At 31.5% G+C, this 26,026-nt stretch overlaps 1 protein-coding gene across 1 annotated transcript in view; it reads right to left on the bottom strand.

Annotated features, from left to right (window-relative positions):
• Positions 1 to 24,614, bottom strand: part of LOC139502413 (uncharacterized protein MCAP_0864-like) — an 87,946-nt gene extending 63,332 nt beyond the window's left edge. The window contains exons 1-16 of the mRNA XM_071291862.1: positions 24,529 to 24,614; positions 20,862 to 20,958; positions 19,548 to 19,583; positions 18,912 to 18,953; positions 18,080 to 18,133; positions 17,316 to 17,366; positions 15,574 to 15,612; positions 14,849 to 14,890; positions 14,107 to 14,379; positions 13,239 to 13,319; positions 12,480 to 12,557; positions 11,445 to 11,678; positions 9,015 to 9,590; positions 8,271 to 8,306; positions 7,073 to 7,192; positions 4,698 to 5,242 (exon numbers count right to left, since the gene is read on the bottom strand). Coding sequence (XP_071147963.1) covers positions 4,806 to 5,242; positions 7,073 to 7,192; positions 8,271 to 8,306; positions 9,015 to 9,590; positions 11,445 to 11,678; positions 12,480 to 12,557; positions 13,239 to 13,319; positions 14,107 to 14,379; positions 14,849 to 14,890; positions 15,574 to 15,612; positions 17,316 to 17,366; positions 18,080 to 18,133; positions 18,912 to 18,953; positions 19,548 to 19,583; positions 20,862 to 20,943 — 2,181 coding nt within the window. The 5' untranslated portion in view covers positions 20,944 to 20,958; positions 24,529 to 24,614 and the 3' untranslated portion in view covers positions 4,698 to 4,805. Of the gene's footprint in view, positions 5,243 to 7,072; positions 7,193 to 8,270; positions 8,307 to 9,014; positions 9,591 to 11,444; positions 11,679 to 12,479; positions 12,558 to 13,238; positions 13,320 to 14,106; positions 14,380 to 14,848; positions 14,891 to 15,573; positions 15,613 to 17,315; positions 17,367 to 18,079; positions 18,134 to 18,911; positions 18,954 to 19,547; positions 19,584 to 20,861; positions 20,959 to 24,528 lie in introns of the transcript that reaches the window.
• Positions 24,615 to 26,026: the final 1,412 nt, after the last annotated feature.

Consider the following 26,026-nt stretch of genomic DNA (forward strand, 5'->3'; position numbering starts at 1 on the left):
ATCTTGAAATCTTGAGTAATAAAGATTAAACAGAAGTTTTAATCCCTCCGATCAGATAAATAACAACTTGATCATGCACCTACCACCTGTGGAGTATTTCAATATATATCAAAGTCATTAGACATGTTAAAAATGTGTTTTGACTGATATATTATAATTCAAATTTCACAAAGAGCATAAAGTCCCATCAAAATAAGTTACCTAATTAATTCTACAAAATGTTGGACTTATTTTATCATATTTATCATGTTTATCAGTTGTATATTTTTTTTTACTTAAAATTCATCAATTTTTTTTTTGGATTTTTTACATATAAGTGCAGTTTCTCCAAGGATTATACTCACATATGTAATAGTTTTATAGATTTTCATCATTTATCCTTTTTCCAGGTACTTCAGGAACTTTTATATACTACACCAACTGAAGAGAGTAAAGATCCTAAAGAAACGGTACGTCTAAACACAGCTAAGAACTCTTATATGCCACTTTGGACTAGAATTTTTTAACAAATAGGTTTTTATGAATGTATACCTTCAATATATTTACAAACAGAGAGCAAAGAGAAAACGTCCTAGGATTCAAACTGTTGGAGGAATTTATGCGGAATGACTATATACCCATAAATGGGACAGAAAGACGGACGGGCGGACAGAGATCAATCACTCTGCCCCTAACTTTCAGTTACAATAAAGTTGTGGTGGCTTGAAAAAGAGTTTCAATTGGCTGACTCAATAGATCGGTATGCCTGGGTAATTTGAATCCATCGGGGTGATCTTTGCTCACATCGAGTAATGACAAAACCTTATTGAGTAATGACAAAACTATATCAAGTCAAAACGAAATCATGTTGTGTAATATCGAAATATCATTAAGTAATGACTATTCCATATTGAGTTATATTAAAACATCATTACGTAATGTCAAAACCATATTAAGTAAAGAAAAACAACATAAAGTAATATCAGAGTTACACATAAGACAGCTGTGTTCCATAGTTAGTACAAAACTTCTTGATTTGTAATGTGCTCATACCTTATCCTTGATTTCTGGCAGTTTTAAAAGGCAGTGTTGAACGTGAGTTGACATTTGGTGATATTCAGTCTTTTATCATTAGAGCATGTACTTTAAGATGAACTTGGTATTCAGTTTTATTATCATTACAATGTCTCATTTTCATTGAGATTGTCTGACTCCGTCCGTCACTCATGGTTCATTGACTTGGAAATTTTGTGTACTTTACATAGCACCTTTTTCTTTAGTGTTTGTTAATGCACCGACTTTGTTTTTGAAGTAGATTTAATTGTTCTCATGTACAGAATTGAAGATTGTTACAAACCTTGCTGAACACTTGCTACATTATATTCTGTTATTGAACCGATCAAGCAGGTACTTTTTCGCTTTAATTAGACATGTTAGGAAAGCGACACTACTGCTGGCACTAGTGTTGGATGGAAGATGAATACAATATGATGTGGGGACCATCTCAAAAAGTACAAAACTATTTTTTTTTGTTACCAGTATGGAGAGACGTGTTTGATGCCTCTGAATTTATAGTTATTAAAGTACACAGGAGAAGATCTGAATAAAATATATATTTTAAAAGAACCAACAAAGGTTTAAAAGATACATTTTAAGATCAACTACTATTAATCTTGTGAAAAATTTATCTGGATTAAACATTTTGTTAACAAATGGTAAAAGGATGAAGTCGTATAACATCTAAAAACAAATTGACCCGTGATCTCGGATTGAAATCCGTGATTTCAGATTATTAATCGGTGATCCCGGATTGATAATCTGTGTTCATTAAGTGGTAATCTGTTTTCGTGAATTGCTAATCTGTGATCTCGGATTGGTAATCCTGAAGTGAATAACTATGTGAATTAAATCACTTTTTCATTCGATACATGTAATACAACTTCCATTTACCGAAAGTTAGCTCAAAGGCATTTTAACAACTAAATAATGCAAGGTTCATTTAAACACTCGGATGAAGTTGGTATTTACTATGCGCTAGCGTTAAGGAACTGATATTAGTACTTTGTGTCGACTTAAGAAATAAAAAAAATATCAAGACATTAAAAAAAGAAGAAAAATAACTTTATGTTCAGTTGCAATTGCTTCCAGCTGCCACACTCATATGAGCAATTGCCATCTTTTAAAATAAAATGTGTATGCATTTCCGATTCAAATGATTTGTATCTTCTCGCTAACATAATTAAAGGGGATCCTGAAACGAAAACGTCTGTCCGTGCGTTTGTCAACTTTCGTACGTAACACCCTTGTTAAGACTTTATTTTCCCTCATTCCAGGAATTTGAACACACTTGGTAATACTTAGTACTCATGAATATTAAGAATCTATAAATGTTCGAGGTCAAAGGTCAAGGTTACTGTTAGAATTTATATGATATCCTTGTTACAAAATTTAACACTAGGCTCGATTTGTCTTACATGTAACTAGGCATATCTTTATCCTTAATAATATCTAGAAACCAATGCATTTTCAAGTACAGCGGTCAAATTGAATTGACCACAAACTGTTACACCACATGAGCATGATGAGAGACATCAATTAAGCCGTCAGAAAACTCCGAGCTAAAAAAAGAAATGTAAAAATTTGAAGAAAGAAGAATATCAGAGTGCCGTGTGTATGTTGAACACGCAATGAGACGTTTAAAGATAAACAGGGTCGTTTGAAACATTTCGGAGACATGAAAGGTACGAACGTTGAACTGCATACCAGACATGTCAAGAGACAAACTGGGATATGTTCGTATCAAACCGAAGGCTTATTTCAATATGCACTTGATTACAAAATCAAAAATTTGCCTTTTAGAATAAATCATCGAGCATTCATTTGTGTAAAATGAAAACTTTTATCTCGTTTCCAAAATACTTTTTTTTATTTTTTTTTTTAAATCGTTCCAGAATGATAATTAAACTTATTTCCATTGGGAGATAAGGTTAGACTAGTTCATCTCTGTTTTTGCAAGAATTTGTAGATTCTGAAACTGAAATGAAAACATGTTCCCCCTTTTTATCCACAAAAAGCAAAGATTTGCCTATTAGTTACTGTTTTATGATATTTTGTATTCATTAATGAAATAATTACAGTTGCATGCATGGTAATAATCATAGACAATAATAGTATCCCATGTAATTTATTTCTAAATTCAGATCTAGTTATTAATGTTGGGTCTTTAAAAATTATTGTTTTGCATACTACATGTATCAATAAAGTATTTCAGTGGTCAAACAGGTAATACAAAACGATATAGTATTTATACTTTTGGAGCTGAACCCCACATCATATTGTATTCATCTTCAATCCAACACTAGCACCAGGAGTAGTGTTGACTTTCCTAACACGTCTAATAAGATCACACATTAACAACGATAATATAATTATTGCAGAGTAGATGATTCATATGCTCAAAACAAAATAACGAATCTTTCACAAAATTTACTGATGCGTTTTTATTGCCGAATTCTAAAATCTTAAATTCTAGAAAAGCTAACTAATCTTTTGTTACAAATTCTGAGCCAATTCATCATTTTTTCATATGTACATTGAACAACAATATTAATATGTATTACATATAATTACAAGTGACAATACACAATGATACAGTCCGCATGAGGTTATTTTTCAAAAGATATGTTATTCAAATACCTAGTTACTGTATAAAACTATTTAAAAGTTATTTCCTATAATTTTTATTTCGTCGTTATAAATTGTATGACAATGTGGCAGCATTTAAGGATAAAGGAACAACACAAAGGCATCTAGTCGTTATTTGAACATGTTGAAAGAATCAGAAAACTATTGTAATACTGGATACTTCTCCGCCTTAAATGGAACGTTTCGAGGTTAAAAATGTTATTCTACAATCATAGCACGTACGGACGTAAAACTATGTCATTTGTAATGTCTAGTGTTCTATCAATAAATTCTCTACAACTTGTATGACTATCATGACGTGTTTCCCTTCGTGATTTGACATTGTTAAACATATCAAATATGGTTATTATATATCCGCTATACATCTTCCCATTCACACTATTTGTAAAAGAAATTTTGAACAAATACCAGATCTCCCAACTGTATTGAATGCGAAAAAAATGCCTGTACAAAGTCACGAGTAAGGCAGTTGTTATCCATTTGTTTGAAGTATTCGAGCTTTTGACTTTGCCATTTAATTACAGAATTTTCGTTTTAATTTTTCCTTCGAATTTCGTTATTTTTTTTTTTGGTAAAATCAAAGAACGAACAGAAAAGTTTTGCCTTTTTTTATTTTAGGAATTCACGTTGAATAGGCAGAGAAAGTATGCCTTCTATAATTGAATAACCCTTTCCATAATGGAATAACCTCTTCTAAAACGTACCAAATTGGTTTTACCTTTACATATAACATGTATAATATACTAAATAAAAGCAAAGTCTTAAATTCAGATTTGACATAAATGATATAACAATACAGCATAATACACTTATTTTTCTGTAATTCTGAGGTATTTTACTGACCACCTTTTTTTTTAAATGTTTAACAGTACTAAATTGCAAGCACTTTTCAATTATCAAATATAATATTCAACAATTTTACATACACTGGCATCACAATTGATATGTTCATTTATACATTTCTTTTGGCAACGTTTTGCTAAAATCCACAATTAATGTACAACTCATTCGAATACTTTGCACCACACACACAATCCTTTGTACTTGAAAATAAAAGAAACAGAGAAAAATTAACATATGGAACTACAATACAGTACATTGAAAATACAACAAAAAATCTATTAATTCAACTGGCCAAGTAGCTTTCTGAGTGCATCCTTGTAATAGCTGTCGCGTGTGTAAAATCTTAGAGAGTGAGCTGAATTTAAACCCATTGGTGGTTTCACATTAGCTTTGATAATTACAGGGACAACTAGTGGTTGTGAACCATATAATGCAGCAGTAAGATTTTTTATTTTGGAGATATCAGGCCAGCAACGTTTTGCAAACACATCCGATACCAGAATAAACAGCAGTACTGCTTTCGGCATTTCTTCATCAGTTCTGTTCAGAAATTCCTCAGTGGTGTTTCTTTCAATTATTATTTCATGTACTTTGTTTAATGTGACACTTCGAGGCGCTTCTTGCAAAACGTCAGACTTGAATGATTTCAAATCACTTTTGTTCTCTTCAGCTGCCATCATAAGTATCAAAGGTTCAACAGTTAACTCCTGTTTAACTGAAATAATTGGTGTACATAAATTATATGTATTTTTATATTATTTGTCACGTTATTATAATATACTCGAACACAACGTGTTGAAACTATAAAACTAAAACTATGTTTTATTTATTAACATTTTAAATGAAATCATATAAATTCATTTTGAAAACATATATCAGTATGTATATAAAACTGTTAAAAGAACTGACAGATCTGACCTTTTTTTCAAAATAAACTATAAATTCCTTGACTTATGCTTAAGATTTCGATTTCCAAAAGTATACGCGAGAATAAGTTGGTGTATAGAAATTATATATAGGGACTAATTGTATCATGTAATCCCCGATTATTGAGGGATTTACATCAAGAGTGAGATGATCGTTATGGAACATATCTGTCTACGTGAATGTGTACAAAAACAACAAAACATGTACCACTAGTGGAATATAATCTGCATACCGTACCAGCTCACATATAACTCTTAGTTTAAAAAGGTACTTGGGTTGCTTAGTCTTAAGTGTTATATATGGTCAATCAAAGATTTGGGTTTTTTTCGTCTTTGATTTGTTTTGCCACCGTATTATCAGTTTCTTTTTTTTAATGATGAGTTTGAAAGCCTCCATGATATTCATTTTTCTTGTATCGGCTTCATCGTGTTCATGTAAATTTGCTTTGGTATTAGACACTTTATATCATTTATGTATATGTTACTGTAACACATATGTGTGTGATAATTAATTTTCCAAATATACGCAAAATTTAAAAAAAAAAGGAGAGTAAATTATAAGAAACCAAGATAATAAGCCAGGACATGAAATAACTAAATGACCTTTAAAGGGGAACATACTGTTTATCAATAGCATACAGATGCTCTAATTTGTCCCAAGTCTTTACAAATTGTGATCAAAGTACATAGAAAACAACAAAAATCTTTAATAAAAAAAACTGTTATAATTTTGAAAAACTAAAGGCTCTAAAAAGCCCGTGTCGCTCATAATGGTCTATGTGAATATTAAACAAAGGAAGCAGATGGATTCATGACAAAATTGTGTTATGGTGATGGTGATGTGTTTGTACATATTACTTAGCTAAAAATTCTTGCTGCTTACAATTATCACTATCTATAATGAACTTTGCCAAGAAGTTTCAGTGGTAAATGTAAGTAAAAATTTCCAAATTTTATGAAAATTGTTAAAAAATGACTATAAAGGACAATAACTCCTTAGGGGTCAATTGACCATTTTGGTCATGTTGACTTATTTGTAAATCTTACTTTACTGAACATTATTGCTGTTTACAGTTTATCTCTATCTATAATAATATTCAAGACGATAACCAAAAACAGCAATATTTCCTTAAAATTATCAATTCAGGGGCAGCAACCCAACAATGGGTTGTCCGATTCATATGAGAATTTCAGGCCACATAAATCTTGACCTGATAAACAATTTTACCCCATGTCTAAATGCTTTGGTTTTTGAGTTTTAAGCCAAAAACTGCATTTTACCCCTATGTTCTATTTTAGCCGTGGCGGCCATCTTTGTTGGTTGGCCGGGTCAAGCCACACATTTTTTAAACTAGATACCCAAATGATGATTGTGGCTTAGTTTGGTTAAATTTGGCCTAGTAGTTTCAGAGAAGAAGATTTTTGAGACGACGGACGACAAGTGATGAGAAAAGCTCACTTGGCCCTTTGGGCCAGGTGATCTAAAAAAAGGATGCATTTGCATCTGTTTAAATTCTGAACATCAGTTTTTATTTTGATTTTATTCCAATATCAAGTGTTACATAATCAGTTTTTTATTCATAGCAATATCTTATTTGTTTTTGTTAGACTGTACTTACGAGGTCTAGCTCTGGCCTCTTCAAGGGAAGCGCACTGAGGAACTGCTTGTGCAGCTTCTACCTCTTTTTCTGTGCTTTCGTCTCTCGTTATGTGGGATTCATATCTGCTAAGTGGTTTGGCTGAGTAAATGTATAAAAACGATATTACACACCTAGTCTTTTCGTAAAATGAGTTATAGTTCAATTTCTAATGAGAAAAGTATTCGTCAAGTATCAAATAGTGTATTATATGTAAGAAATTTTTGGCATACGTATAAGCTCTATAGGTTACTTTTCAACCTAAAGCATGATTGATTGATTGAATGTTTTATAAAGCCAAGTTCAGCAATATTGACTATTTCGATTGATTTATTGTTGGTTGCTTAACGACGAGTGATAAATATATCATACATGTTCAGGACATGACAAATAAATAATACTTTCCTGAACGGATAAAATTCGGGATGAAGGTCGTAAAATGTTGACTGTCACTAGAGGGTTAAGTGTAAAGGGACAATCATGTTTTCTTGCAGAAGGCCACGATCAAGAGATTATGCAAGGGTGTTTAATGGCAAAGTGCGTGACACTCTGTCTACATGAGGCATCGGATTTCACATTCCCATTCTGACCTGACGACCTGACTGCGTACTTGTCGAACAGACGTGTGAGTTTTAATAAAAAATCCTTTCAGAATATACCTTTATGCAATTGTATACCATTGCTTACTTGTCGAACAGATCTGTGAGTTTTAATAAAAAATCCTTTCAGAATATACCTTTATGCAATTGTATACCATTGCTTACTTGTCGAACAGACGTGTGAGTTTTAATAAAAATCCTTTCAGAATATACCTTTATGCAATTGTATACCATTGCTTACTTGTCGAACAGACGTGTGAGTTTTAATAAAAATCCTTTCAGAATATACCTTTATGCAATTGTATACCATTGCTTACTTGTCGAACAGACGTGTGAGTTTTAATAAAAATCCTTTCAGAATATACCGTAATGCAATTGTATACCATTGCTTACTTGTCGAACAGACGTGTGAGTTTAAATAAAAATCCTTTCCGAATATACCTTTATGCAATTGTATACCATTGCTTACTTGTCGAACAGACGTGTGAGTTTTAATAACAATCCTTTCAGAATATACCATTATGCAATTGTATACTATTTTCTTTAATTTACATGTAAAGCTAATTATTGTGATGTCTTACCTGTTTTGTCCTCGTCATCAAATGGACTATCTTTTTCTGTAAATTAATGAAAACTAGACTAAATATAAACAATCCGATTAAGTTTGTATAACTAGTTTCTCAACATGACCCTAACATATCGTTAGACATTGATAGTCCATATTTTGCTTTTTGCCATTTAATGATAGATTCCCATGCATAAAGGTGTGACTTATAAATTGACCGGTTATAAATTGTTCTATCCACCTAATTGAATTTATTTTGTATTGATGCTTATATCAACAAAATTCAAAAGATGTAAATGGTTCTAACATTTCCTTTACGACAAAATATTAGCAACAAACAAGAAATTTTGATTATATTCTATCATTGAAACTTTGAGCACAGAAGTATAGCTTTAATTTAAATCGACAAAAAAAAATCAGTGGATAATATTTTTTTCATATTTCAAAATGACAGAGGTATAACAATGTTCTATAAAAAATAATGATTCTATACAACGGAAACAAACACATTGCAATGATTTGTAAAACAGTGTTTGTTGTCAAAATTGAGCGACAGAAATACCACTATACAGGAATTTACGACTATTTTATCAGATCAAGAAATTGTATCGCATTGAAGATTACCGTTTTTTCATTTTTTATTTTTTGCAACATAGTTAAATATTTTCGGCAATAGGCAACGTTAAGAGTAATTTTAGAAAAAAAAGTTCTAAATAAAACATTTCATATACACAGTTGTTTACAGTACTATAAAACATACCAATAGAACCACAATACGGAATTTCTAATTCTTTTTTCTGTTGTGATTGTTTTTTGTTTTCATTTATAATCGTCCGTCTTCTGTTTTCATATTCTTTTGGTTTTTGTTCTTGTAATTGTAATTTCTTTTCTTCTTCCAATGTTTGTTTCTTTTTCAATTCTTCCTGTTTTTTTGTTTCTTTTTCCAACGTACTTTTATAAAGATCTAGTTCAGACGTCTGTTGCTGATGTAGTTTCTTTTCTTTTTTAATCTCACCATTGAGTGAACTTAACTCCTCTCCTAAAGACGCATTTTTAGATTGTACATTATTTGCATCTGACTGCAACTTTTTTATCTGAGCTTCAATTTGAACGAGTTCTTTTGCACATTTTTCCATATTCTGACGACATGAGTCAGACGCGGTTGTCAGTTCCTTTGTTCTACAATCAGTCTGTAATATTTCTTTGGTCTTAGCAGAAATATTATTTTCAATTATTCTAGTTGAATGAAAAAACTCTAATTGTTTATGGTTGCTTTTTGGTGATGCATGGTCTATACTTATACTTTGCGATACGATTTGTTTAACAGGCGATAATTCTATAAAACCGAAGTATAATAAAAGAAAAATAACATTATTAATGTCATGCGTCAAAATATGAGATTCTTAAATCTAAAATAAATATCATCAAATATACAAGGATTTAAAATAATAACGCCTGACACCAATTGCATTTGAATCAAAACAGTTTGAAGCAGAATCACTGAAGACCACAAATTCCGCAAAATGTCCCTAAACATACAAAGCAGACTTAAACAATCTATATCTGGGGTTTAACATCTTTAGTGTTTTAAATGATTGTTAAAAACGTATTGGGAACATCGCCATCGTAGTAGCATCCTTAAGTTTCGTCTACATCAGAATCATCAGTAGAAAATGAATTAAAAAAGTGAAAAACAAAAACAAGTTTAAAGAGCATAGAAAACCAATTTTTCAAAATTGTACTAAATCAGCACCCGGTTATCTATCCCTTGGGTCGAACTATCTATTAAATAGTAAATTTTATACGCGATTGTTAATATCCCAGTAACAGTAGCTTCAAATAGTTATCTTACTGTACACATTGTTGTACATGTGTTTAAGTATATCCTAGGGGGAAAAGGGAAAAAAAGGCATCTTGCATACTATTTTAAATCCATGTTAGATATGCTGACGATTTCTTGTCACTCAATTATACACATTTAAGTGATATATGTCACTATAATTGAGAGTAAAATAGTACTGACGCTTGAAAGTCTTCTTTATATCTTGTTTTTTTTCTTTGATATTTACACAGATGGGGCAACTGCAAGCTAGAATCCATTAAAAACGTTATACGTTCAACTTTTCAAATGTCAATTTCCTATCTTTTTACAGTAAAAAATTCGAAAGATATGAAACGGGGACATCCAAACTCATAAGTAGACAATAACACGAACAAACAGAGCTAAGAAATAAGCAGATAAACAGAAAACTCACAAACAACAGTGAACAATTCAAACATATAAAATAAAAGACTGAGACACACGAACCCCACTTTACCCTATGACCCTTCATATGACATATAATATTTCATTTAATACGTTTGTGTACATGCTCACACTAGTATTGCGCTCCTGACACAGTAACTAAGAATAAAGACTGAAAATCTTCCTTTACAAGTTCCGCAGACACAATCGTAAAGTGGTAACAAACAACATCTATGTGTCTCGATTCATTAACGAAATGTGTTCTCGACATTAGATCTTAAAATAAAATAATAAACGTTTGATCGGTTTAATGAGACTGTCATTAAAGTGAGAGGGTTAGCGCTATAGAACCAGGTTTAATCCACCATTTTCTACATTTGCAAATGCCTATACCAAGTCAGGAATATGACAGTTCTTGTCCATTCGTTTTTGATGCGTTTTGTTATTTAATTTTGCCATGTGATTATGAACTTTCCGAATTGATTATCCTCTAAGTTCAGTATATTTGTGATTTTACTTTTTACCGATTATATCCGAATCCCGGTTGTAGCAGGAGAAGCTTACATCGAGCACTTAATAGGTTTTGTCCCTCTTGGAGCTCATGGGATTCTTCAGGTTTTTCACCTTGATTTGCTCGGATATATGATATATGAACTATGGTGATCTACTGTTGCCTCTAATTAATAAATTATCGAAATGCAAAAGTTGAGTTACATGGATACCGTTAATGTTAAATAAATGTCAAAATATTGATATTGGGATACTTGATTGTAGTCAATTAAAGCATCAATTAAAGTGAAAAGTGATTGATCTATGATAATACTATAAACGGTCAAGGTAAACAATATAACAATCATGTCAGATTTAGCTAACTCTTTTTTACAACATGGTCGACAATATACAGTATATCATATCAGCAAAGTTCAATCAAAAACTATACTCTACCTTTCTGAAATACAAAACCTGGTGATTCCAATTCGGTTATCTTCACTATGAGATCATCTCGTTTCAAAAAGTGCAGAATAGATTTTAAATAACTTAAGTCGTCTTCTGTTATCAAACATGTCTCGTGGAGCTTTTGCATTAAGTCAACACCAGTTTGTATTTCTTCAAGTTTCTTTTTAGGGAATTTCTCCTTCTTTGTCTGACGCAAAAATGCCTTAATTTCCTTCAATTCTTCTAAAAAGGAAATATCTAACTACATATGTTTTGATATAAGAAAAGTGATTTATTTCATTACATTTCTTAGCTGGTTCCATGGAAGAGAAATGATATTATAAATTAGTTAATGACATAATAATCTCTACATGCATTATGAGAAAAAAAAATCGTTGGCGTTTGTTTTTATACTAGGTCAGTGTTTCTTTTGTTCCGTTTTTTTCCTCTTATTGTTGCTGCGTTTCCGTCAGTATTGGTTTGTGACCCGGATTTGTTTCCGTGAAATCGATTTATGACTATTGAACAGTGGTAAACTGCTATTGTCTTTATTTGACCAATATTATCAATGCATATGAGAGGAGAATGTCAATATTAAATAACAAACCAATAGAATTCCCAAGAAATTGGAATTTCAAACAATCATGACTCAATTCCTGAAGGCGTTCTTGTCTGATTGTTAAACCTATATAATCATTTATACACATAAACTCAAGTAACTTGATTCCGCTTCAACATGTTCAAATTGAAGCTTCCGCTACTTTCTTACAATTTAAACAAGAGGATGTATTTAGCAGACGATAATCTTCTTCAGATGGAGAATGATTTGTACAGGGTTCAGAAAATTAATAATTTATGCAGTTGGGTTTAGTTTAGTTTAATTTATTATATAAGAAGTTATAACATGTTCCCGCTCATTAATAACAGATAATATCCACCGATAGAAATTCAAAACAACAACATTTAATTTATAATCTTCTTTGATTAGATTCTCAGAAAATATTTAGAAACTCATGGTGTTTCAGATCTTACATATTTACTTACCAGGCGTTATATTACTCCAAATATCTCTTTCTACATACATGATTTGTTCCTTTCTGTCTTTGATACAGGTTGATTTTTCTTTAAAAATATAAGTACTTTGTTTAATTAGGATCATTTTATTTTTACTTACAAAACCGATTATTATACCGCACAACATATTATGAATCAACTTGACCTTAACATTACTTAATATACAGTATAAATGAGACAACTATCAACCAAATGACAAAGAAGTTTAGAAACTTTAAGGCACCGTACAGCGTTTCAAAATACGCAAAACCGATGACATATAGCTAGCGTTTAAAGTTCTTGAAATGAAAATGCAAAACAAAATATTCGTCTCTTTGCTATGCCTTAAGATTAAAAGCATTTCTTAGTTATATATATCATATATCATAGGACTTGCAGATTCTTTTCTTGTTTGCAAAGTATAGTCATTCAATGCAGTGCGATTGACATTACTGATTGCTTGTTTAGAAGTCTTTTTTTTCGTTATAGATTCCATGGATTGTTAACTGACTTAAGAAAACATGTTTCATTGTCAAAAGAAATCTTTAAACTCAGATACCGATGAGGTATTTATTTCCATGCTTATTTGGCGAGTATATCTCATGGATACTCGACCAACTGCTTTAAGTCGAGTAATTCGTCTTAACAAAAAAGGAATGTGCAATTAATTTATACACAAAAAAATGTATCAAAATTACAAAGCATTATCTTTCGTATTTGGCTGTTTATCTGTCAAACTTACTAACTTACTATTTTGATTTGAAATGTCTATTTCAGATAGGTGTCCTTTAATGATCTCAAACTCTTGATCAGATGATTCATCGAGAGAATCTAAACGTAAATATACATATACATGTACATGATTATTTCGATATAAGAATCACACATATAGTCTAGAACGATATCGCCCATTACATACTTTGTTAGCTGTTTTCACACTATATAATTATATCATGATACTGTATCTAACTAAACTGTATCGTGCATTTTAATTTTCAAATAAGCCACATTTGATTACAACCAACCCAGGGTTTTAACATATTTTAACATTTAGGGATTTTTTTCTCAGTTCTGTAGAAGTCACATGTATGTAATTATGTGAACCTTCCAAATACATTCACAATCATTTAAGTTCGTGAAATGAATTTAACTGCTTCAAATTATTTTATCAATATAAAATATACAACGGTGACTAAACAGATGAAACGCAGAAAACCACATACAGTATTGAGAACTCCAGTAGTTGCAGCAAGTTATAAACATGTTTGATATCACTCGGTGTATGAACATTTAGTTTGTGTACTGCATTCAAAAACTCGGGATAATTGGTCTATTGTTACTAAAGTACCAACTCTTTAAAATATTATCCCTATGGAATTTGTAGCACATCACAGTTAGAAATAGAATGCCACCAGGAAGGATAAAAGTAATGTTGAAAAATAAGATCTCCTTTCATTCTTTACATGTGTTCAAATCGTATTCCAATGTGTCGATTGTTGTTAATGTAATACACTATTTATTCAAAAACAAGAAAAGGAACACACAATGTTACATTTTGGCGTGTAAGGATGAAAGTAACTGTAAACAGTTAAAATTACGAAATTACGAAAATACTCACCACTTTGAATTTGACGCTTGAATTTATCAATGAGGTCTTTGTCTCGAGTCTTTAACAGTGCTCTGTACATACATTTAATTGGGTTGAATCCTATCCGTGTGACTGTTTCAAGCCAATGTAATAAGTATTGAAAGAAAAAAATGTCTCTTTGATTTCCTGGCAACTTTAATAGCTCTTTAGAATTGTATCCTAGATCAGCAAGAAATATAGTCCAACTTAAACCAGAAGTAGCAGTCAACTCAAGAAAAAACCTATGAATATTGTCATCTTCATCTGAAAGATAACACAAATAACTGTTGTATAACAAATTCAAAGAAATCAAAGAAAAACAAGAATGATTTTTTCATTTACTGTTATTTAGTTAGCAAGAAATTTTAAAGCAGATACTGTCGGAACTAAACAGCAAGCATTTTGGGGAGCAGAAAGTATAAAAAAAAACAATTAATCATATAAAAACTCACTTACATTATTTTGGAATATGAAATTAAATCTATGCGGATACAGGAACAATTTTTAAAGAAGGATAATCTCATTTAGGATTGATTGTTCATCTGCAGTGGTGCCTATCTAGTGGTACTTACATTGTAATAAATGGTTAAACTTAGTTTTACATGTTTCATTCCTGTATTGCTTATTCAAAATTTTGATTTATCAATTTGGATTTATCCAATTCAAAACAGTTATTTTCTAGACCTATTTAAATTCGCTTATCCTACAAAAATACATGATTCTTCCCACTGACCTTTGGTAATCTGGCTGCTTTTTCTTTTTTGGTAAGATGCTGCTGTAAAAAAATAAAAATTATAAAATACCTGCATGTTATTACTATAATTGATATGTATAAATCAGTAGCCCTTGTGTCTTTTGCTAAAACGCTTACAGGATTAAGAGAGTTGTACATGTTGTAGACCCTTCATTGATGTGTTTTAGCTTTTGATTTAGGGACTCTCCGGGTTTTTTTGGGGTGTTTTTGTTTTTAAATTTACATATTTTTTAAATTTTCTGTGAAGTGTTTTTGTGATTTTACTTTTTGTTATTTATGAGAAACATGTGACAAAAATTTCGGAAACAAATACATATACATAATTATGATATTTACAGAAAATAATCGGTAAATATGTCATACGGTATACTATGCTCACTTTATACTGAATACTGAATTTAAGGAATCTCAGATTTAAAGTTCCTGAAGAAAATGCGATCAAAACAGTATGAGACAAAAAGACGGAAACACGGACAAAGTCGATGTATAAACAAAACATGATTACAAGTGAAAGAGAGCATGTTATAATTAATTTTTCATCCATTTTCAATGGTAGCCATGAAACCACAAAATCCTTGGACAAACGCCTTATTTGATGTGACAAAATTATGAGACCACATGATATAACATTTGATCGGAAACGTTCTGGGCAAACAGTTAAAATAATAAAGATTTGAAAAGTTGAAAACAAATTTACATCTCACCTTCCCCGCTCGACATTTCTCTACTTGGATAACCATCACCTGTTTGGGAAAGTTATAATAGTAACAGTAATTAAAAATCCATCATGAATTAAACGTGCATGGTCCATTCCATCGAACAAAAATTGTAGAATTGTAAAGTGCAGGATACAACTCTGATTAATTGTCGCTTTGTATATAGTTTTGGGAAAATTTGACATTAAAGTAAGACATCAGACACTTAAATATTTTATATTGATTGTTATATTATGCTCCCTTTTTCATTTTCAATTTTCCTTCGTTCGTTTTTTGTTTTTTTTTAATTGTAAAAACACTTATTCCAGTAGATGAGTAGCTCACTGGTATGCATGCCAGTGGCTTACTTGTATATGCAGTAATTGTTTACCAGAGCATATTCATATATTCAACGAAACTTTGGCAAACAGCAGGATACATGAATAGGACAATTACGATTATTCAGATAATTATAGATTTTAGTTTACAATCTCGGTTAATGAATAAGGTACTGGCATGAAAATACGGATTTTTTTGTGTTATTAAAATTTGCTGTTACAAAATATTAGAAATTATTATAAATTAAGGAATGTATCTCCCTCATGCAAAGCTCTGATTACTTTCACGGATTTGGCTATACTTTTTGGACCTTTTGGATTATAGCTCTTCATCTTTTTTTTATAAGCTTTGGATTTCAAATATTTTGGCCACGAGCATCACTGAAGAGACATGTATTGTCGAAATGTGCATCTGGTGCAAGAAAATAGGTACCGTTAATTTTATTACTACCACTGGGTCGATGCCTCTACTGGTGGACTATCAGTCCCCGAGGGTATCACCAGCCCAGTAGCCAGTACTTCGGTACTGGCATGAAAATACCGATTGTTTGTGTTATTAAAATTTGCTGTTACAAAATATTAGAAATTATTATAAATTATGGAATGTATCTCCCTCATGCAAAGCTCTGATTCCTTTCACGGATTTGGCTATACTTTTTGGACCTTTTGGATTATAGCTCTTCATCTTTTTTTATAAGCTTTGGATTTCAAATATTTTGGCCACGAGCATCACTGAAGAGACATGTATTGTCGAAATGCGCATCTGGTGCAAGAAAATAGGTACCGTTAATTTTATTACTACCACTGGGTCGATGCCTCTACTGGTGGACTATCAGTCCCCGAGGGTATCACCAGCCCAGTAGCCAGTACTTCGGTACTGGCATGAAAATACCGATTGTTTGTGTTATTAAAATTTGCTGTTACAAAATATTAGAAATTATTATAAATTAAGGAATATATCTCCCTCGTGCAAAGCTCTGATTCCTTTCACGGATTTGGCTATACTTTCTGGACCTTTGGATTATAGCTCTTCATCTTTTTTTATAAGCTTTGGATTTCAAATATTTTGGCCACGAGCATCACTCAAGAGACATGTATTGTCGAAATGCGCATCTGGTGCAAGAAAATTGGTACCGATAATTTAATAAAACATATCGATGTTCAAGACCTTTTTGTTCCTGCATTGTCACGAATTCAAAGGCTTCATGAGTACGCAGGCAAAGATTTCGATTTCATTGATTCTATTAGAAAAATTTAAGCAAGAGCCTATTGAAAATCATCTTCCTCATTTGAAAGTTTTAAGATGCCTCCAATAGAATTCCTTTGACTTTAATTCAGTAACTCATGGTACAACGAAGTTCTTGAGAATATTTAGATGGTTTATAGCTCACATATATTTTAATTTTTACTCACCAACCACCTCCCCAACCACTGTAGAAGAATCATTGAAACGTTCCAAATACTCTGAAATATATATATCATATATTAAAATAAAACAATTTCAAGAAAAGAAAAGGTACGATTATGCCAGTTTTAGGGCTTCAAACTTATGTAATTTCATGAACAATTATTCAAACTGTAAAACAATTTTATGTTCAGTTAGTATCATCAATATTTACTTTTTATGAATCAAGATTTCACTCAAACAGATAGTTTCCAATTTTCTTGCAAGATGCAAGATAAGATGTCAGTGTTATTTAATAGTGTGAATGAAATTTCTAATTAAGTATGAGGCTTCTGCTCATATCTGTTTTAAGACATTTAAGGAATAACTGTAATATTTTTTTCTGTCTATGAAGAAATTGCATCAAAAATACGATGTACACTGAATAATCTGCGTAGCGGGTTATTTAAAGTGTGCACTACATGTGTTTCCATGGTATTTCGAATATGCAGAAAGGATATTACAATCATTGTTTATTATTTAATTCTTAATTCCATTCTAAACCGGAGTAAATCATGAAAAATCGTTAACAACGTCACGCTCACATGACAAAATTGTGTCTATGAGCTGATAAACAAAACGACGTCACTTTATCAGAAGACGCGTTACATCCAAAATTAAATAATCATAAAATTACTTTAAGTATAAATATGCCAATTTCACTTTTTTTCTATTATCAAAGTAACATCGGATGGCGTATAAATCGTTTTCTGTATGTATATGTATTAATTACCTGCGAAAGAACTTGGACAGCTAGAGTCATTGCTTCGGTTTATTGCTAGGTACTCTGAAAATATGGTGTACGTGACATTAATATGAGCCAAAAGAGCTCAATATATATTTTCACAAATGTTATTGATGTACTGACCTTATAATAGATTTGAAGTTCTTGCTTCAATAAGGGTAATAGAAATGGATTATATATTGCAAAATGTTGTTGAAAAGATTAAGCTTTGATATAAAAAAAAAATTAAATATTCTTATCATGAATTTCTTGCTTCTTTCATTGTCCTTTATCAGTTAACGCAATTTTTATCACTAATATTGTATTTGGCTTTCGAAACTTTTGTTCTCGATGAATGTTATTCCAGAACCGTCTGTCTTTCGCTGTGGACAATGTTTTGGAGTAAAGTGTGACGTTCATTTTCGCTGAACGAGTATACACAATTTTGTTTAGGAGTCAGCTGAAGCCCTCCTCCAGATGAGGGAATTTCTCACTGTGTTGAAGACATATTGGTGGCCTTGGGCTGTTTTCTGCTATTTGTTCGGTGTAGCTGTAACTTTGCCACGCGCATTCCTCGTTTCCATTCTAAGTTTTATTATCTTTTTATTTTATATTATCCGTTTTATCAAGTTGGACTAATTGATGTTACCAAGTCAGGATACTATGCGATATGGGCTTTGCTCATGGTTGGAGGCCTTATGGTTACCTATAATTGTTCATTTCTGTGTCATTTGGGCTCTAGTGGAGAGTTGTTTTATAGGCAATTATACCACATCTTCTTTTATATATATATAAGATATAGGCTATCGATGGAATGTGTTATTGTAATTATGTGACCTACCATTAAACACTGCACTTTCAGTCTCCTCAGGTGAGGGATTTTCTAAAAAAAAAAAAAAGATAACGACAAGATCAATATCACTGTCTAAATTTTTTTGATTTTATAGAAAGCACATCATCCTAAACATGCCTATTATATAATTGGTCAGTTTGTACACAAAAGGACAAATTTCCAAACAAGTTTTGATTGATTGTGATATATATTGGTCATTAAATCCTCATTTCATTTTTATCTAAAAAAAAAAAAAGGGGGGACCATATTAGAGCCTTGTCGAACATACTCCTGTGCTATAAATTTTGAGAATACCTAGCTGACTTAGTTTGATGTCTTTTGTCACTACGTAGGTTTGTGGATGGGTCCCCCTTTTTTTCTTTTTTTTTTTAATATTTCAACATTTGTTAAACCAGTTTTCTATTCTTTATCTTATTTGCCCATTATCCTATCATCTATTCTGTTAAAATTTAAAAATTTCATGAAGTTTTGTTTTTGTCTTTTTTCTTTCTTTTTTTTTTGCCTTTTTCTTTATTCTTTTTTTTTTGCCTATTCAATTATATTTTTTACTCTTTATTCTGTACTTTTTGCCCACCTTCCTCTGTTATATAAACCACATCCAGACCTTCTCCACTGAGTACTTACCTCCGTTTGCCTGTGGCTTGTGTTGTTCTCTGTATCCTGATAATTAAAAATATCAACGTATTTTAATTAAACAATATGTAATAGCAATGCATATATGACTTGTAGAAAGAAAAGACAAGGTCGTGCGGTAACCTAGTATATTAGAAGCAGTTGATTACTGCTACGTTAGTGGTTGTCTTTGTTACTGAATTTCATTTAAAAAAAAAGTTTAAAAGTTTCGTACACAAATCAGGACGTTAGTTTTCGCGTTTTAATTTATTTCCATTAATCGATCGGGGCATTTTATAGGTTGGTGTGCAGTATATGCTTTGATTATTGTTGGAGGCTGTACAGTTGCCTTTGTAATATAGTGGTTATGCTTTTTGGTTGTCCGGGGGAGAGTTGTCTCTTTCGCGACCATACTACATTTTCCTTGTTATATAACAACGGAAAAGGGACAAAGGGACAGACACTCGTCTTTATATTTTAAACAGGAAAATAAAAATTGGTCGAAGCACACAAAATCCTAAACAAAAACAGAGAAATAACTCGTGTATTATTGCAAAGCACGGTTGTTCTGTTTTATCGACTATATAAATGTAATTCAGACTTATGGCATCTACTGGGGACCTTAATAGTTATCAAAGGTACCAGGATTATAATTTAGTACGCCAGTTAAAGTTTGTTCTTTCTTTATTTCATTGTTATCATTTTTCAATCAACAAGGTATGGACTAAATAATTGTATTTACCATCATCAAATCAAAAACCTAGTGCCTGTACATCTTCAAATACAAAACTTCAATAACAATAAACTATCAATAATTATAATTAATTTATAATGCAAAAGAAATACCGCATCAGTTGTACGATTCATACATTTGCATGTGCATATTTTCAGGCCAAATGTGGAAGTGAAATACTGAAACTAGTGGGATTATCTTATCAGATTCAACAATACAAACAGCTAATGTGGTCTCATACTTCTTGAGTTTATGACCGTTGACAAAAATAATAGACGCTTGCATAAATTGGTTTGTGCATGGATCAAATTTATAGAAATACAAAACGTATGTATTTATCTATGCATGTTTTGAATGATTAATGGTCTGAATGGAGTTATATGAATTAATAAAAATAGATAAAAACAGAATAAAGGTAAAAAAAACATGAGAAAAGGTCAAATAAAAATTAAGAATAGAGATATATAGAGCGCTAAAGTATAATGGATAGAGAATAAGGGGGGAGGGCGGGGGGATAAAAGAACACAAAAATAAAGCCAGCCCTCAGTTTCAGACCCTCATGACTAACAAGAACATGGTAATGAATACTCTACCTCTTGATACCGTGTTAGGTTTATAGTTTTCGTCTGAAGGTAAAGCATCAATTGAGATATCATAGCTTAGTGACGTCGCCATATTTACTTATGTCAACTGAAAAAGAGAGAAAAACATCTTTCTAGTTATATCACTTGCTTTCCCATTTGGTTTCAATTCCAAATAGGCAAACAATTATTAAAGATTCAATTTGGTTCTGCTTATTATGCAGTATGTATTGGTTTTGCTCATTTTTGATGGCCGTATGGTGAGCTACAGTTGATAACTTCTATGTCATTTTGGTATCTGGTACAGAAATCTTCTTATTTCTTTTAATGAAAAGATGATGACTTTAACGGCAAAAAAACACATGAAAATCTACGTGAATTTGCTTCCTTTTATTTCCGTTTTTATTTTCATCAAGTGGACATTTAGTAAAGTAGCAAAAGATAGCAACTATCCACACTGATCTCAAATCCAATATCTGCATAATGGTGTAAATATATAAAAACCAGTTTTTAAGCGCAGCGTAGCTAAGATCTTCGCAATAATACAAGTTTGGTGTTGTCTTCTGTATAAAAAGATATGTTTATCCTGCAATTGAGTGTCCTACTATACAGATACAGCCCTACAGATATCGCTCTGCTGTATCTGTATATTTATAGATTATCGTTGATTATCTCAACGAGATTGATTTTATCGCTTGAGCGAAAGTGAGAAAAGCAATCGAGTTGAGATTACTAATGATAATCTGTTTATCGCTATTTTACCTATGACGACGTTGTCAATTTCAATGTCAATTTCGTTAGCAACGCCACGTGGCCTCCTTAGTTTCTAGCGATACTTTTTCCATCTCAAGCGAGAAGCACGATATGAAAATTATCACAAAAAAAGATCAAAGGAAAAATGCACAAAATAGCGATAAATAACTTTATATCACCTTTCTTTGAATGAATAAGCCACTAACGCTCCAGCTATATAAGAGGCCCCTCATGGGGGGGTCCTAGTAATCACATAATCACCATTTTTTTGCCAATATAATCACATAATCATTAAATATTTGCTTATCTTTAGTAATCAAATAATCATAAACTAAAAATACAGTCCTAGGTAATCAAATAATCATGAAATATTTGGCTTAATAATCAAATAATCATTAAAAAAACGGCCAAGTAATCACATAATCAAAAACCCCATGAGGGCCCTCATATAAATCATCTGTATTCAGATGGAAAACTTGAAAACTTAAAGAAGAACAAGCAGTCATGTTTTTTTTTTCTCGATTTTGTCGAGTCGACACGAAAAATTAACACCAAAAGGTCTTTAATGGCTATACCTACTTTTCTTTGTGTTTATCAAAAAAAATGATTTGGATATTTTATTTGGGTTTGAAAGCGTTGACCCGTGCGATACGGAAGCTCTAGATGCTAACCTATAGAATCACAAAAAAAAAGATTTTTCTTATAATTACATTCATATCCTACAACCACAAAATGAAAAGTTATATCAAGTTTTATTTTGTATATTTTACGCATTGTTGTGACGTTGCACGGGGAATCCAGACATTTTAAAAAGGGGATTCCAAACAATATGTCCATATTCAATTGCATTGATCAGCGTACAAAGGGGTTTTTTCCCCACAACCTCTCCCTTTCTCTGCTACCAGGATCGTTATCATTGAAGCACGTGCGATCATGAAGCATTTTATACAAAAATATAAAATTCTGGAATTATAAAACTCGTATGCAATGTTAGCCGCGACGAAAAGTGCGTATTGTAAGAATCATCCATCTTATGTAATGCTTCGATCCTCGATCGGTCATTCGTTCATTTAATTCGTATTCAGTTCGAATCGAATGCGAATCGAACTCGCTAATCGCATTCACACACATACATTTGAATCGAATTAAATGAGCATTAGATATTTAAATTTTGACAAAAGCCTGAATTTTTAAGAGGAAAATACACGGAAATTATCTAAAAACCTAAATCTGAGAGTTCAAGTCAAATCAACCAGCACGAATATTGAATCTAATTCTGCTTAAAATTTATGTATGTAGAGCTCTGTATTACATCATGATGGTAACATTTCTAACAACAATACTGAGACATGTATTTATAACATACGAAACTTAATCAGCGTGTCATACAACATTTTATAAATACTAAGTGGTTTCCGCATAACACTTTAGAAATACATTTGTATACCAAACTTATCATTCTTATCATAATTTCCCGAAAAAGTAAAAACAATCTTAAGAATCTTTGAGTTTCGCGCTATTAAAAGTGTTTATATTCGTGTGTCTTGACAGTTTGCTAGGAGCTCTCTGTGGAGGTCCAGGACTTTTAATAAAGGGGCCAATTGAGTGACATATAAAGGGGACGATCTAGTCATGCTTCAGTGATTCCCTATATAATCAGCCAAATTTTTTCCGTCTATGGCACTTCAATCAATAATGATACTTATACTTACCATTTGGAAAGAATTGTAAACAAGAATGTGTCCCGCAAAGTACACGGGTGCCCCACTCGCACTATCATTTTCCATGTTCAATGGACCGTAAAATTGGGGTAAAAATATAATGTGGCAATACAATTAGAAAGATCGTATCATAAGGAACATGTGTATTAAGTTTCAAAATGAATGGACTTCAACTTCATCCAAAACTACCTTGACCAAAACCTTAAAATTTAACCTGAAACTCAATATATCATTTTCTTTGTTCAGTGGACCCGGGGTCAAAAATCTAATCTGGAATTAAAATTAGAAAGATCATATCATACGGAACATGTGTACTAAGTTTCAATTTGATTGGACTTCAACTTCATCAAAAATACCTTGATCAAAAACTTTAACCTGAAGCGGGACAGTATGACGAACGGTCGGATAAACGAACGGATGGATGGACGAACGAACAGACGCACAGACCAGAAAACATAATGCTCCTCTATTATCGTAGTTGGGGCATAAAAAACTGTCGTCCTGTATTGTGTCTAGTATTAAAAAGACATAAATGAATGAAAATATGGGGTTAAGGTTAATGTGTAAACAAACTCAAAAAAATGTAAGTCTATATTCAAAACTTGTTTATATCAACTAAAGGAGATCAGAATTTGTTTTAGATCAAATAATCCAACTACATAAAGCCAAACTAACAAAAACATAATTTTTTAAGAGTAAACAAGTATTTATACTAAATTTAAAGCTTTAGATCGTTACGGTAGTATGTACACATGCACTTACTAACATAAAGGGGGCCGGGCCGACAGCCCTCTGGATCTGACTATTGCGATCGTTTAACTTCAAACAGGGGTGGGGTATAAAAAGTTCTGGGTCCTCTGGTTGCTCCCTAGGGGAGGGCGTTAGCCCCAATGGTTGTTTCTATTCTACACCACTTTTAAAGATGTTATTGTCAATATTTAGATTGATAGTTTTCAATATCTTAGGAGGGAGTTCCTTTTATCGATTTTAGCATATGTAATTGGAAAGCATGATAAATACAGGGTATCATTTCACGACAGCCTTGTGTTAGTCCTTAAAAACACACACATTTTATGTTCTTCCGTCTATAGTTATGTCGGGAACACTTTCATGACTTTGAAACAAATAATATTCAGTCTACTTGGAATCGATTTCTCACTAAATAGGACATAGATCTGATCGTAAATTATCCATCACAAACTAACAAAATATTGTGGAAGTCTGTTCCACGAATCCACGAATATGTTCTCCCTCCGCCACCACAATACTCATTCAGTAGCTAAATCCAATCAACAATATGCCTCACCTATTTTACAAAATCCTCATCCTTCATATGATGTATGTAAAATAATACTATCGACCATATGACAATAAAACTTAAAATATCTCTAAAAATACATACCACATTCCCCTAAAATTTATCCATTGTTTAAATTGTTATAAATGAAACAGGAAGTAAATTGGGACTTCCCGTGACATCTAAAAATAAAATAATACATGAATGTATAATATATTTAAATTTTTAATAAAACGATTATTTATAGCTATTGAATTGAAATATTCGTTAAAAGGATGATTTGGTGTGGTACTCTTACGTTTTATGAGAGAGGGAAAAATATGAAAAATAAAACTGAGCAAAAAAAAATATTTTCAATGATGATTGATAATTTAAGGAAATTTAACACGTGAAATAATTATTTCATGGGAAATACCTCCATGTGCCCACCAGTATTTGTATTTTATTTGCCTTTCAAAATACAATGGGTATTATATTACGCATGTTTTGAAATGTAATACACCTCGTGAACTAATATGATCCAGAATATGTGATAGTGGTTGTAGCTTTTTTGGAACATTCCAATTTTTTGTTCGAAATACTATTGAAAATTCTTCCATTGTTTTACGCAAAATTGATTAATTTGAGATATGAAACAGATGCAGATTCAGATTCAATATTTTATTAGAATCTCACCACTTGCAATACATATAATACAATCATCATAATATATATTTTGAATAAAACAGTAATTTTATAAATTAAAATACAAGTGCCATTCTATAAAGAATTATGAGAGACTATAGAAACCAATATAAATTATTAACTATATATTTATCATGTCTATAAAACATTTTCATTATGTAAAACTATGAAACTACATTAATTTTATCATGTCTATAAAATATTCCAGGTCTGTAAAAACATAGTTATCAATTAAGCATATAAAAAACTATTTCTGTTAAAATATTAAAATCACCATTACTTCTTTTAACTTTATAAAATAAACTTTCACGTAAATCTGCATATAAAAGACAATCTAAAATAACTTGTTTGTCATCTTCAACTTTATCGTTGCACACAAAGCAAAGTCTTTCATTTACAGTTTTGTTTTCATAACGACCTGTTTCTATTCGCAAGGGGGCAACGCCACACCTAAATTTAGCAAATGCACTTCTATATCGTATTGAAATGTTTTCCTTCAAATACGTCTCTGTTCCAAAAATATCTTTAAACAATTTATAAGTACGTAATTTTTTTTCCAACATTTTGAGACAATATTCTATTATGCCAATTTATCTTATAGTTTTCAAATAAAAAATATTCTAACTGTGTAATAATATTTTTATGTAACACATTATCCAAATTAAAACAAAGGCAAATGCTTGATGATTCGATGTCACTAATTATAGTTATCAAAGGTACCA

The sequence above is a fragment of the Mytilus edulis genome, chromosome 14 (assembly GCF_963676685.1).
Source record: "Mytilus edulis chromosome 14, xbMytEdul2.2, whole genome shotgun sequence".
NCBI classification, from domain to species: Eukaryota; Metazoa; Mollusca; class Bivalvia; order Mytilida; family Mytilidae; genus Mytilus; species Mytilus edulis.